A 16,096-nucleotide genomic window follows, 5' to 3' on the forward strand; every position below is an offset into this window, starting at 1 on the left:
ACTGCCACACTGAAAATTTCCACACTGCAGAATCTACCTATCCATCCATCTATCTATGGTCCATCTACCTCCCTACCTATCTATCCATCCATCATCCATCCATCCATCCATCTCTCTCACGGGTGTGGGGGTTGATTCACCTGTTCTCAATCACCTTAATCCACGAAGGCCCGGTTCTTCATTCTTCCGCTCTCTGCCAGACCAGAGACTTTGAAACCAGAACCTTTCTCCTACAATTAGTCTGGTTTCCCCTTTTTGTTTTCACCTTGGTTTAGTTATCCTTTCTGTGTTGGTTTTAGTTTCATTCGTTAAATAAACTCCTTGTAATCTTTGACCTGTGTCTGCAGATGTCCTGTGACACCAATGATCCCATCTGATATTTAGCATGTTTTCAATTATTGGTCCCATTTCTTAAAAAAAAAAAAAGCCCCCTGAAATCTGATCAGATAAATGAATGTGAAACTACTTTGGGTCTGCTGCAGCTGCCTCCCTCTGATCTTGTTCCTGCCCACAGCATAATCTGATCAGTGAAACACTGAAGGACAACTTCAGCATGTAAAACATAAATAAGCAAAGGCTGCAACTCGTGATTATTTTAATTGTAACTTAACTTTATGTGCTGTTCAAAAACTTTATTTTTTCTGCAAATGTGTAGTGATTCCAAATCTTGGTTATTGATCTCCTTGATTACAAAAAAAATCTGTATTGACCCGGAAAAAAAACAAACATGTCAGGCACCCTATGATGTTAACTGTTTGCCTGAATGTTTTTGTTTAAAATCCTCAGTAATAACCTTTGACTTGTTGCTCTTAACCCTGTAAAACTCACTGCTGCAAAAATACAACATCAGCTTATTTTTTAATTACTATTTTCTCTTATATATATCTGAAATAAACCCTAATCTGGGGTCTGACAGCAGCGTGAGGTCAAAGAAACTGCCATCAGCTGCTGCACTTCTGTCCGTCCAGCAGATGGAGCCATGGAGCTGCAGTGAAGTGAAGAGCAGCACAAGGCAACCACCACTTCCATCCACTGACGCATTCAATTTGACTGACGCTAATGTTTTATTGACTTCCAACCACTAAACCAATAAAAGCTGCAAGCAGCGTTGTACGGGTCCTCGCATCCGAGCGGCCCGACTGGCCCATGCATATCCACCAGGAGGCGCTGCAACTGAGAGAGTAAAATTTCAGGCAGATTGGAGCATGTACAGGCTGGTTACACAGCACTTCCTGTTTCATGGCGAGAAATCCAAAATGGCCGCCAAGTGGTGCAAAGATGTGATTAGGGCCGGACTCTGATCATACATGTAAAATTTCAGACAAATTGGAGCATGTACAGGCTAGTAAGACAGCACTTCCTGTTTAATGGCGAGGAATCCAAAATGGCCACCAAGTGCCACAAAGATGTGATTAGGGCCGGACTCTGATCATACATGTAAAATTTCAGACAAATTGGAGCATGTACAGGCTAGTTAGACATGACTTCCTGTTTCATGGCGAGAAATTCAAAATGGCCGCCAGGTGGTGCTATGACAGTGAGTCTATATCGACCTATGGATGTGATTAGGGCTGGACTCTGATCACACATGTAAAGTTTGAGGCAGATTGATGCATGTCCAGGCTAGTTAGACAGCACTTCCTGTTTCATGGCGAGACATCCAAAATGGCCACATTCTGCTGGTCACCATGGCCACACCGTCAGACTGTTGCAGAGTATTTTGATAACCTTTGATCAACCATGACTGGTGTCCATCCTGACCAAATTTGAGCTCTCTCGTGGTTACGGTGTTTGAGTTAATAGCTTTTTAAAATGTCCAAAAATGACAAAATGTCCAAAATATGAATCATATTTCAAAATGGCCGCATTCCGTGGCTCGCCATTTCCACGCCTTCAGACTTTTGCGGAGCGTTTTGATAACTTTTGATCACCCGTGATTGGAGTACATCCTGGCCAAATTTCAGCTCTCTTGGAGTTACGCTGTTTGAGTTTATAGATTTTAAAAAATGTCCAAAAATGACACAAAAATGTCCAAAACATGACTCATAATTCAAAATGGCCGACTTCCTGTTGCATTATGGGTAATGATGCAAGAGGCTTTTTTGTGCGTCTTGATGAGTTACATATGTGTGCCGAATTTCAGAAGTCTAGGTCGAACGCTGTCCGGGGGCTGAATTTTCGTAATTTTCTAGGGGGCGCTATTGAGCCATTTTGGCACGCAGGCGTGCCATTCCCCTAAAATATCAAATTTTTCGCCAGTCCTGATGTGTGTGGCGATTTTCATGCGTTTTCGTGTATGTTTAGGGCGTCAAAAATGCGTTTTCCCCGTCCGTAGAAAAAAGTATAATAATAATAATAATAATAATAATAATAATAATTCCTAGGGTTTCAATAGGTTCCTCGCACCACTTCGTGGTGCTCGGACCCTAATAATAATTCCTAGGGTTTCAATAGGGTCTTCGCACCATTCGGTGCTCGGACCCTAATAATAATAAACCCACGGGTTTCAATAGGGTCTTCGCACCATTCGGTGCTCGGACCCTAATAATTCCTTGCATTCCAATAGGGTCTTCGCACCGTTGGTGCTCGGACCCTAATAAATAATTCCTTGCATTCCAATAGGGTCTTCGCACCATTCGGTGCTCGGACCCTAATAATAATTCCTAGGGTTTCAATAGGTTCCTCGCACCACTTCGTGGTGCTCGGACCCTAATAATAATAATAAACCCTAGCATTTCAATAGGGTCTTCGCACCATTCGGTGCTCGGACCCTAATAATAATTCCTTGCATTCCAATAGGGTCTTCGCACCATTCGGTGCTCGGACCCTAATAATTCCTTGCATTCCAATAGGGTCTTCGCACCATTCGGTGCTCGGACCCTAATAAAATGGAAATTTCACTATTTGTTTGCATATGGACCATAGTTGACCTAGCTCAGATCTAACTTTATAAAACCTGTATTGTATCTATGAAAACACACACACACACACACATAGCTAGCTAGCTAGCTAGACAGAGCTGTGAAATCTCCCTTTTCTGTTTTTTTAGATTTTACAATTTGGACACTAAGTTTAAAGAGTATTAAGCCTCTCTGGCAATATCTACTATAAAACTAGATATGTCCAGTGTGTAGTATGTAGTGATTTTTGATTTTCACCTGCCTTTATCTGCCATTTCTGCCCCAAAATACAAACAAACAAACAAACAAACAAAAAACCCACTTATTTTTAGAACTAGCAAACAGAAAAAGGTTTCACAAATCAGACATTATGTTGGGACAGGTTAGTCCAGATTTGACTTGTCTATATAAAGGGTTTTTTTTGTTTATTTGCCATTAGTTATTTTTCATCTGGACCTGTTCTTTGAAGTCTACATAGAATATCTCATTTTCTTTCTTTCATGTATTTATTTTGCATTTTTACAAACAGAATAAATGTTTTACAGATTTAAAAATGAGTATCAGACAGCACTTAAAATGTCTGACACGGTTTTACATGGTTAAAATGTGAACTCGGTTCCTCTGTGCTGTCAGTTCCCCTTAACTTTCCCCTTAACTGCTCAATCGGAAACTAACTGCAGCGTCGTTGTGTTACTATGTATCGCTATTTTCTTAATCAAGTACAAAACCAAATCCAATCCCATTGCAACAAATTATAACACTACGGTCTACATCCACTGGGAGGGATGTTAATCTAGACGCGCACAGGCGGCTGCATACGTGTTAATGTTAAGGGTTAAAGCTGCCCGTCAGTCTGAACTGAGGGTGAAAATGCTTAGCGACTCTCCAGGCTCCATTCTGATTGGCTGAGCTTCACTGTGCACCCCGTGAAAACGTCTCGGGTAATACTGCTGCTTTAAATGTCGATCCTATATTTAGAAACACATTTCTCCCAAATTGTAGTAAAGAGGTCAAAAATCTATACATTTTAAGAACTGTACAGACTGTCAATTTACATACCGGTCTCCATTTTACACCAACGCACACAAAATGACAACACACCACCGTCCTTTCAGTGTTTATTGAGTTTTTGATCTGTCAATACCGTCTTATTAGACATTTTCGTTAATGTAAGGCACAGTTTTGTTCAGATAAAACACTGATCTTATTTACAGCAAATGTGTGGACGTGGTACAGACATCCTGTGACTCCTCCCAGTCTGAATGACCACCTGATGATTGGACCAATATTGAAAATAAACATAAAAACTTTTAATTCATTTCAAAGCCCTTGTTTCTTATACGATTCAAAAGAGAAAGCCAACATTTTTACAATGTAATATGAAATGTAACTCCATACCAAAAGCTTACAAATAAAACTGTGAGAAAAGCAATACATTTCAAAAATATGTAATCGAGTATAGATTGAAAGTAATGGATGGCCTGCAGACATAACTTCAAGGACGCTGGCTTGATTTCTTATTTTTATTTTTTGCCGAGCAAGTTGTGGACCTTAAAGTAGATAGTTTTTTTCACATTATGAGAAAGCTTTCAGAATAGTCTAAATTATAAAATGAACACTCTGCTGCCTCTGATTCCATAGGTTATTTCCCGGTGATACATTTTAAGATATTAATTCGTCGTAATTGGTTACACGATTGTCTGATATTAATTTAGGTCCAATATGAAGCAGGTTATGAACCAGTTCCTTTGATCACACTTTGCCAGGTGAAACGTTCATCAAGAATATTAGCTGCATCGGTTTTTGAAAGGATGGCAGTACAAACAGCCCTGCTGCTGTAGCCAGAACAAGCGAAGGAAATTACCGTGAGAATTATAAATGCACTAAAGACTAATAAAGACTTTGAAAAACTACATACATCTTCGGTGTACAGGTACAATAGTTGTTACTCTACTTTCCAATCCAGGGGGGAATTATCTAGTGGAAAAAAAGTACCAGCATTGAAACAACAAAATAAAAAAGACACTAAAAAAGAAATCCATAGCTGGTCGAAACCACAGACCTTAAACTGAAATGATTGTAAAAATAAAAATTCACATTTGACTACTTTTGCTGTTAACAAGATGGACACTGTACAGCTTTTAGGGCCATTTTATGAGCTTTAAGTGGCTATTAATAATTACTAAATCGCAGATAAAAAGGTATCACTAAATCTCACATTTTACTATTTAAGAAAAATAGCCAAAAAAACTGTGCAAACACAATATTGCATGACCAAACTGAAATAGCTGTATGCAGTCGATGGTGAGTTTTGTGGGGCGAGAACAAAGGCCTCTCAGAATTATCTGTCACTGAGCGAGTTAATAGGAATCATGTTAGCACATGTAGGATATCAGGTACAGAACCAGCTTGTGACAGAGATTTATACTATATCCTGGTGTGTTTTTGTGCCTGCCGTCATGCATTATTACGCGTACAAACGTCCACCCAAGACCTATTTAACGTCACTACTTTTCTTGCCGTCATTCCTACTACTCTCCTCTGTACATCAATGACAGACATGTAAAAAAAATCTACGACTGGGATATTTGGTCAGTCACTGTAATTACAATAGCTCAAAGTTAACAAAAAGGAATCAACTAGCAAGTGTTTAGACCATGAAAACACTGTCCAACAACTTCTGAAAAGCTGTTTTTCACTTTAACTTCCAAATGTCCTTGGTCCAATATAAAATTCAGTAGGTTGCTCTAACAGAGTCGTTAACCACAGTCCTGTGATAAAATATTTTTACTCCTTCTACACTATTTTATATGATCTAAAGAGGCTAAAATGGAAAAAAGGGCTCAAAGACAGCATCCAAGAGAACGGAAAGGAATAAAAGGAGAAGTACAGTACAAACATTAAGGAAATGTAAAGAAGAAGGCACAGATTTTAAGAGCTGAGGCTAGAAGTCATAGAGGTAGAAGAGGTCACAGACAGGGACAAAGGAGAAAAAAGAAACTGTTTTTAAAAAAGACACGTGATGAAATGTCTATCTGTCCTTGGACCCGAGCTTCTCGATCAAGTCCTGCAGAGGAGCAAGCTCTCGCCTGTCAATGAGGTTGAACTCCTATAAGAAGCACAACAAAAACTTACGATTAAAATGACATTAGTTACGTAGTGATCACAATTTGAAATCAAGACTTTTTTTTCTTTTCATACACAAGCCGACTAGAGGTCTGTTGGTGCGTACAACAGAACTGAAAGCACAGCAGCAATTACAAATTTAAAGGCTCATTGAAATGTGAAACCAAAAATATTACAGCATTTTAGCTGTTTTTACAGTAATTATAATTATCACAATACAGATATCAACAGTCTGGCATCCTTTTTCCCCCTTTTTGAAATTTCTTATTCCATTCCTGCTCATCAATTCTACTTCTTTATGAATCTTGATTCTGATTCAGGGTGGTTAAGGTTGCTGCACAAGTAAAATCCTCAGTCACGGGAGACATTTTTCTGCACCGAGTACTGTCACTTTTATTTATTTGATTGTCCTTATTGTTACAGCCCTGGGACGCTGCACTCCTTTGTTATGATTTGTATTATGAACAGCTACGAGCTGGTTAAACATCTTCGTCCACCTCTCCTCCATAGTTTTGCCCCGCCTACAGCCCACAGAGCCGTAGATGGATTGGTCCCGGACAAACACCCTCCTCCAATCATGATGTGCATGTGGGGCACTAAATGCTAGTGAGTGGTTCTTTTGGCGTGTTCAGAAATACTTGTTGAGAATTCACTGTTGGTTCAGTCAGGGGTGCTACTGCACCATATTTTGGTTAAGAGATTTTTTCTGCATTAATTATTTTTTATTTTCTTCTAGCATGTTAATATCAACTTCTGGGTAAAGTTCATTTTCGGTTTTGTTTTGTTCTTTTATTTCAGTAGCACCCATTTGTGTTTAACCCCCTTACTTTTTGTATTTTATTGTGTATGTACCCCTTTCAAAATAAATTCCAGCCCGTTACTCTGTAACACAACCGTGGTTTTACTTTCTTTTGTTGTCATCCGGTTACCCTAGATAGCCGGGGTCGCAACACTTATACAGTTTTACTTTGGGTATAATTTGCAGGACTTTTACAGTGTAGTACTCCTACTTTTGGTACTTTTCTCTAGAACTGTCCAGCTCCGTCTAAACACACACTCAACAATTATGTGAATTAAGACAGTTGCTGTGTATTTTCTAATAACTGAGATGAGCACATCTACAGCCTGACTGCACATCCCTTTAAGGAAGGTGGTAACACAACAAGAAGTGTTGTGGGAAGCGAGTCTCTCCTGGTGTGTGAGAGAAGCAGCAGCATGTTGCAGCAGTCACAGTAAAGTGTTGCTGTAAGGGAGCGTAGAAATGCTACTTTAATCAGCTGCAACATGCCCAGATAAGAATTAGTCACTAAAAGTCTGTGTGTTGTGTGTCACAGAGGATGAATAAAGAGCCCCTGTTCATAACTATGGTGTCCTCCTACATTCCTCACAGCAGAGTTGTGTGACATGCTACTTACCACGGATAAATGTTAGCAGCAGAAAGCACAGAGTTAGATAAAGTAATCACAACTATAGCAATGGTGGTCTTTTTTCTGGTTTCTTGAATGTTTTGGGGTTAACTTCAGCTATGTCTCTGAATCCATTGTTGTACTTACTAAATGAACAACTTGTGCTGCTCACCTGCTAATCAGGCAACGATTGAGCAGATCATCTATAATGGAAGACTCGTGATTTACTGAGACAAATTTGGTAGAAGACAGGAAGACACAAGCATTCATGATTAATGGTGCAAACAGATAGTGGTAGATACATGTGAAGTGTTTGCAGAACACTGTGTGACTGAACTTTGCTGACAGAACCTATAAAAAGACTTCAAATTCAGTTTTCTTAATGGTTCTCATGGAATTGGAATAAGTAAATCAAATAAAAAGTTTAGTTAAATTTTGAGTTAATAACTTGATACTCTCCACAACCAGCACGGTCTATTGTTGTCAATGTTTTTGAGTGTACTTTTTCCTGTAACAACGATCAAGATCGTTTTACTGCCTGACTTAACTGAGCACTCTGGATAAAGCCCAACATGGCAACAGTCTTCCTCTTGTGTCACAATCTCTTAAGCCCTTTTTAGATATATAATCGTGAGAATTACACGCTTAATCGGTTTAAGTAATGACTTTTTGGCTTTCATGTTGCTATGAAAAAAAAACAATGTTGACTCTGTTCAAACATGACAGGACTGCTGCAGATAGAGTCTCAGTGCCTGCATAACTGGCATTTGGCAGAGACGAGACTAGGGCATTATGCACAATGTATGAAACACGATATTATTTACTCTACATCCTGCTAACATGTCTTATTATCCTGTTCTTTGCATTGGGGCAGAGCTGACCTTTCACTTCAGTGTTGGAGCAAAGCCACGGCTTTGTAGAAAAAGAACCACACCAAACAAAAGGGTCTCTCTTTAGAGTCGCATGTGTTCATTCGAAATGATCGATGAGCTGAACAAGGTTCAGCATTTAAAGCCTTACTTCTAGTCCCGGTTTTATCTACACAAAGTTGGTATTACTTTGTTGATGCTTTGACCAATATGCTTGTTCTTATTCACATGTGATTAGCTTTTATTCTCATACTGTAATAGGATGATCTCACCTGAACAAAGAAAATGAAGTGCTTGAAGGAGGTGTTGAGGTGAGCCTCCTCTTGCAGCTGCATCACGGAGTCAAAATGTTGGTGGTAGATGTGAGCGTAAACTCTGAACAGACGCTTCAGGATGGTTTTGGCCACGGACATGAAATTCTTGGGAAAGGGGACTCCTGTTGGACAGAAGGTGGTGGAAAATACTGATTTCAAGAGAACAGCATGTGCCGTTTCAAGGTCTACACAATGCCTTTCAGCCAACATCAGTGTGTAACTGAAATTTATTGCGCTTGTGCTCTTTGCTTATTTGCCTAATTAAAATTCAAGTGCAAGTATGAACAGCTGTTAAAAATGTTCACCCAAGCACACCACACACAGACTCACAAAGCAGGTTTACACTCCTTGCAGAGCGGAGGTGCAGTACAGTCAGACAGTATCAGGACAGCAACACATTTTTGTTGCGTTTCCTCTGTGATCCACTACATAGAGTTTTAGATATAAAACAATGACAGTGACATTTAAAGCTGTAACTTTCACTTTTGATTTGATAGTGTCACATTCACACACATAAAGATGGACTGTGAAGACCTTTTAACCCTTTAGAGCCCAAAAGAAACTGGACAAGTTCGCATAAACTAATACCAAGTTAAAACATTTAGCTGCAGGAAACAAACAGGCACAAATACTTGTAAAGAGGCTTGTTTGTTCTGAGGGGGGTTTTTTGCCTTCAGTTTGCTCTTCAGCATGCAAGACACACTGCAGCTGGACTGAAGTCAGGTGACTGACTTGGACAGTCAATAACATGACACTGTCGCTTTGTTTTAAAGTTGCTGGACAGCTGCCATCTGACGGTTACGTACACAGCTCAAGTTCCTTTAAAAGTACATTTATCTGCTCTTTGGTCTTTTTAAAAAGCTCAGAAGACAGATTATGTCACTTTCAATTCTCAAAGGCTGAAAGTAAAGTTTAAAAAAAAGAGAAATGCCATTATTGTGTGAAAAGATAACACTAAAATAAAACCAGAGGTGACGTATGTAGTTGTTTGGCCTGCTGGAGAACAAACAGCCTGTTTGTTGTTTAGTTCTCTCTCCCACTCAGTAATATACATTCATAGCCATGAAACTGCAACCAAAGTCACCACAAAACCTTTAGGCAATCAATCAAAACTCACCAATCTTGGAGGGGAAAAGTGTCTCATCGTCCAGTTGATCCTGCACCCAGGTCATCAAATAGTCAATGTACTTGGGCGCAGAGCATTTGATAGGCTTTTTAATATTGGTGCCATCAGCCCAGTGATATTCATATCTACAGAGAAAAAACAAAATTAATTGGCAGCGCTCGTAATATAGACTTGATTTAATAGATACAGCAGACCTACTGAGGAGATATGAACAGAAAAGGTCTACATCGAAGACGCATTCATCATGGCTTTCTCTCAGGACATGAAAACATCACTGGGAAGCAGATAAGCTAAAAAAAGAACAGAAGGGGAAATGCAAAAAGCATGAAGAGTCTTATTCTTGATGGCGGCTATGTCAACAGGAAGTGAGCCCCCATCTCTTCCTCCTGATTACAGGCTGAACATAGAGAGTCTTGGCAGGAGAGGATAGAGGAAGTGCAAGACCTAGATTCTAACTAAACAACTTCTACAGGGTTTAATTCCTGTTTTCCTCATGTGACATTCAGATGACAGATTCCAATTTAATCTACTTTAACCATCTCAACCGTCTAAAATCTGAATCCACAGTTGGGCTCCTTGAGAATTCTAGGTTTCCACTTCTTACCAGAAGATCAAGCAATGTCTCAGAAACGGCAAAATACGACAAAGTGAACGCACAATCAAGTCCAGTTCACAAGACTTCGATTCACACACATTTTGGCTGAGTCGGAACCAAGACAAGAATCTACAGCAGCTGCTGAGGTTTACTTGTCTGGGAGGGTAATTACTTCCCTTCATTTCACACGTAGTTGAAAACATAAATTTAGTTGTTTTGTTTTTTGTTTGTTTTTAAAAATCTCCCTGCAACTTTCTTCATCAAAAACATTTTAAACACTAAACCAGGCAAAGTGAGAATCTTCTTCAAAGAACATGATCAAATGCGTTTTTTCCAGTGTGGTACTGTGCCTTTACTGTGTTATAAACAGTATAATGTTACTGAAAACACTTGAGCTTTGTGTGCCATGTCTTTTGTCTCCCTAAAATTTCACAAAAATGCATGCAGAACACAAACTGTTCTCAAAAGGAATATGTTCCTGCCAATGGGTCAGTTACAGACAACAGTCTCAGTAGGCCATGGCAGTATATCAGGAGCCAAATAAATAAAAATAAAGGTGCCAAACTGAACTGCTGAAGTTATTATTTACACCTGTACTTTCCTTAGGTGTCAAAATGTATTCTGTGGAAAATTAGAAGCTGTGTGCATAAAAAGGACCATGTTTGCGGTTACCTCGGTCCTGCAGACATCACAGAGCAGCTTGTCTCGGTGCAGAACTCAGTGATGGTGCCATACAGCATGTTGATCTGGTTGAAGAAATCCACCGCTGAAGGAAAAGGGTAAATTATCAGTTCTGTCCTCTAGAAATGATGCTCATTATAATAATAAAGCAATACTTTTCAACTGATTGTAATCTACATTATACTAAGCATTACACACTTGCTGGTTTTCCCCGCCAGAGTGAGTACATATCCACCATGTCTCCTGTTTATAAACACAGTATATCCTGCTTTTTTTTCATATTTTACTTTCAATATTTTTATTAAAAAGAAGTATATCAAAAATATATGTGGTGCATTACATGTAAGTAGGACCCAGCTACTCTTACTAGCCCGAAGGGTGGTACAAGTGCTCAAGCTCTATACAAGGATTATTTGTATTTAATCACTGACAAAAAAATTAAATAGCTATTTGTACACTAGGTGTGTGGGTTTATTGCATTAATTCCCTCACTGTTGACTGCAATCCATTCATTGAGATCCTCTCCCTCTGGCAGCATGACAGCCTGTCTCAGGTTGCCACTGCCCAGCGTTGCCTCGGCATGTTTCAGCAGCTCATACTGGTGGGAGCCCTCTGGGATGTTCTTCTTCGGCTTGAAGGTTTTAGATGAGCGACTGCCACTGTAAAGAAATAAACGTGGAGCTAAGCAACTGTGTGTCAACAAGTGAAGACAGCATCTGTGTTCTTTATAGGTTTTCATGGTGATCATGCGACAGACAATCTAAAATTATGTTACCTCAAGCATATATATATATATATATATATATATATATATATATATATATATATATATATACTGTTGATATGCTATGTTGAACACATCTATTGAATGTAAGTTCATCTTGGAAGAGGGATCTCTGCTCCGGTGTAATTCCTGAGGTTTCATCCATTTATTTCTCATGGGTGTTTCTGAAGTTTATCCTTCTTCAAATCAAGAGTTTAAGGACACACAGTGATGTCTAACATAATGATTAAAAAGTCCCTTGAGGCAAATCTGTGATGTGTGACACTGGGCTACAAGAAATAAGCCTGACTTGGCAGTGACATTTTTAAAAGGCCTGTGTAGGACTAGATGGTTCTCTTGGGCCTTGACAAATGAGGATGCTTCCTGTCTGGTTTGTGCAATCAGCAGCTGCAGGCTTCAGGCTGAACATCAATGAACTTATGTCATGATGTGTAATCACTGCAACATTTGTCATGTCAACGTTCAAGCTAAAGAACGACTTGTTTAGACTTGTTTTCAATGTGACTCTCTACAATGTTGTGTCGCTATAAGCAGGTTACAGTTGCTACCCACTGGGTGACAGGATCACGGTGCTGCTGTAAACAGCGGAAGAGTTAATTAACCGCATTGCACGACATCTGCTAACTTCCAAAAATGAGCAGACAGCGAAGGCGTGGGTGATGACGAAGGTTAGCATGGGTAGACTAGTCTGAACAGATGGAAGAGTGAGGCTAAGTTGGCTAATCAACGCGAGCTATCGTCAGGCTAGCCAAGTTAGCAACTCACTAGTTAAAAAAGTTGCGAGGGCTCGGAAACTATAAATAAACACAGCTCGCAGATAAGACTGCGTCGACGAATGGTGAACCTAGTTAAGAAAAAGTCGACTCAAGTGTAACCTAGACTTATTAGGACTGCAGTGCGGTGAGCTGACTAGTTTTCTGTAACGGTGTCTTATTTTAACACCAGTTACTTCCCTTGATGGAACTTCGCAGAAGCGCAGCTAACGTTAACCGCAAGCTGCGGCTGCTGGTGGCCTTCATGAAAACTGACTTTACTTACAACAAGAAGCTCATCTTGGCGCAGCAGTCGTCGGAAAGCCTCGATTACACCCCTGAGTGTAGCTTAGTAAACAGAAATGTGTCGTAGAACTGCACACTAACCACTTGTCAGCGCTGCCTGCTAACAGCGACGCTCGGGCTAACATGAACTGCACCCACTGAGACTCTTCCTCTGTCGGCTGACTGCAGCAGCTCAACCCGCAGACTGTCGCCCCCTGCAGGCTGCCTGTAGGTACGACAGCTCAGACACTACTGGAGTTACTAATGTGGTACACTGATCTAATTTAGGTGTTTACGGTGTGTTTAATGTTCTTTGAAAAAAACAAAACGACAAAAGATCTGTTAAAAAATGTAAAATAAATTATGGCTGTCAATGCGAGAAGGAAGATTCAGTGGACATTTATTATACGTTATGTATTTTTTTGTTTTTGTTTTGCATGCTAACCATCCAAATAGGATGATAGAAGTATATTCAAAGTAAGATTTGAAAACAAGGATACCCGTGAGCCCAAGTCTGACAGAATGAACCATTTCTGCATGATTGCGATTTTTTTTATGTAAAAATGATCAGCTTACAAAAATGATGACTCTTTGACGATTGAGCAGGTAGTTCCAAATATTTTTGGCTTGTGGCCTTTCAAAATGAAGAAGAATTTATTTGTGATCTCTTATTACTGTCTTTCTATCTTTCTCAGTCTCTTTTGCTCTTTGTCTTAGGTTCCACATGTCCTCGAGGGAACACTGATTTGCTAGAGGCAAAGCAAGCTCCCTTCTGTTCACACACAAGAAAACACAAACACATATACAATTGTATTTCCATCCCTTCAGAGGCCATCACATTGACTTACAATAATTTCATGAGGACTTACCTCAGCCCTAGCACTCACCCTAATTTAACCTAATTTAAACAGAGCCATATGCAAACCTAGAATCAAGGCTTCGGATCAAAACCACAACCGTGTAAACAGATTTGTGTCTCCGCAACAAAAATGACCTATTATTAAAAGTACCTGCGCGCACACACACACAAGCAGTCACAAAAATAGGAAACACTATATTTGAATGCACTGGTTTATTCCCACCTTATTATCTTTTTTTAAAAAACTAAATCAAAACACAAAATAACTTCCATAAAATTAAAACAAAGCTTGAACATGGGGAATCTAGAAAATCATTAGATTTGTTGGGTTTTCATATAAACTTTTGTAAGATCATAACTTCAGTTCTAACTAACTTAGGTTAATCTCAATGACTGATATTGCTGTAAGGTCTTAGTCTTCATATTTGCCCTTTTTTTTAACCTAATTTTTGTAGGGTTTAATATCCTAACATTTAAACTACTCCAGTAAATTCACATCATAAACAACACTTCAACGAACATCAATTTTAATATTCAAGCGGTTTACTGTCATATACGCAGAAACCCAGACAGTTACACTGGACAATGTATACAAAATAATCAAAAACAATTCTAAATCACTAAGCAGACATAAACTGACAGCAACCATGTTTGTGAAGTGTTCTGTGCCTTTAAAAACTTTGGTTTGGACAAAGTGACTATAGCAGTAGTATGGTGATTACAGTAGCGATCGTAAAGTGCATCGAGGTAAATATTTAAACTTGTTAGGTTAATTAATTCATCCTTTTTTTCAACTGGAAAATATTTTGACACAACAGTGACTTCACCTTACTAATTATTATCATACTATTTTTCAACCAAAATATTTGTTTTACTTGTTAAAAATTATTTTCTAACAAGAAACAACATATTTTAATGTAAGAGCATCACAGCCTAAATTTCTCTTCATAGTCTGGAAGCAACAAACTGGCAGTTAGCAGCAGTGGTGGAAAACAATGCAGAGCAAATTCATAGATTCATTGTGGGCCAATTACTTTTTTGAGCATTTATTGTGGTTATTATCTAATGCAGGCTTTTAGTACATTAATAGTTGTTGGTAAGACTTTAGTTGTTGTAGTTTCTATTCTGCTCACATAAATGATAAATATACTCGTGTTTTAACAAATTACCAAAAGTAATGAGTCTTGGGCTATGTGTAATCTGGCATGTACAACTGACAATTTGTTGGCTACAAGGTAAAGCTAAGGGTGGGCATCAGTAGAGCAAATATTTTCCTTTAAACCCCCACAGTTTAATCTGGCCTTCATGGAAAATTACTGCATTTCATAAAGTAGTCAGTTGGAATTCAGTTCTGAGGTAGTGTGCACATAGTTTAGTATTTACAACTTAACATTTATACTCCACTCCATCTCAGAGGAAACTATTGTACTTTTCTAAACTCAACTATATTTGTACGCCTGTAAATAGTATTTTTTTAAGCTATGGTGAGCATATAAAGTACAAAGTAGTTATAAAGTAGATGAAACAGTATATATAAAATAGCTACGATGAGCTGTACCAACTAAATACTGCATCTATGTTAATGTATCTTTACTAATAATCCAAATGTAACTGACGGCAGCTCTTTTCCTTGAAAGGGGACTTTTGATCATTCAAGCATATTTTACTGACAATACTATAGTGTATGTACTTTTACTTACATTTTTAATACCAATGATGGCATATTCAGGTATATATTTATTGTTAATGAATTTGCTTTTGTTAAATTTTATACATTTCATCAATTAGCTTATTGCATTCCAGTTTATTCTTCTACTACTTAACTGCTAAGACACTACCAGTCAAAAGTTTGAACAAATCTTCTAATTTAATGTTTTTTTCTTTAATTATTTTCTGCACTGTAGATTAATACTGAAGACATGGAAAATAAAAAAAAAAACAAATGGAATTATGTTGTAAATTAGAAATATGTTAATCTTCCGTATTAATATACAATGTAGAAAATAATACAAGTAGTATTAGTATTGTACTTACTTTACTATGTTTCTTTTTACCGGTATTTACAATTGAACATTGAATTCGCAGTTCTAAACATGGCATTAACGGGCTATCTTTACTTTTATGTGGTTTTTTAATATTTCTATGCTGTTGTGTGCACATTTGAGTTGTTTCCCAGAAGATAGACGGAGCCCCCAGCAGCTGTGTATGTGTGTGCGTGCGTGTGAGTGCGTGCGTGAGAGCAGCTCGTTTCGTTGGAAAATTACAGGCCGTGTGTGCAGCAGAGGCGTGGCGGCAGATGCATACTGTATGTAAAGATAACTGTATATGGGCAGATGACGGTGACGCAGCGTCGTGCGTAAAAGGAGGCCGGACCTTAAATCTCGCTGCCTCTTCCTCCT

At 38.7% G+C, this 16,096-nt stretch overlaps 1 protein-coding gene across 1 annotated transcript; it reads right to left on the reverse strand.

Annotated features, from left to right (window-relative positions):
- Positions 1–4,005: 4,005 nt before the first annotated feature.
- mob1a (MOB kinase activator 1A) lies at positions 4,006–13,009 on the reverse strand. The gene is made up of 6 exons (XM_023282400.3): positions 12,840–13,009; positions 11,510–11,676; positions 11,009–11,102; positions 9,733–9,866; positions 8,574–8,737; positions 4,006–6,009 (listed from the first exon to the last, which is right to left on the reverse strand). The coding sequence occupies exons 1-6, from the start codon at positions 12,851–12,853 to the stop codon at positions 5,932–5,934; spliced, it is 651 nt and encodes a 216-aa protein (XP_023138168.1). The 5' UTR covers positions 12,854–13,009; the 3' UTR covers positions 4,006–5,931.
- Positions 13,010–16,096: the final 3,087 nt, after the last annotated feature.

Source organism: Amphiprion ocellaris, chromosome 6, assembly GCF_022539595.1.
Source record: "Amphiprion ocellaris isolate individual 3 ecotype Okinawa chromosome 6, ASM2253959v1, whole genome shotgun sequence".
Lineage (NCBI taxonomy): Eukaryota > Metazoa > Chordata > Actinopteri > Pomacentridae > Amphiprion > Amphiprion ocellaris.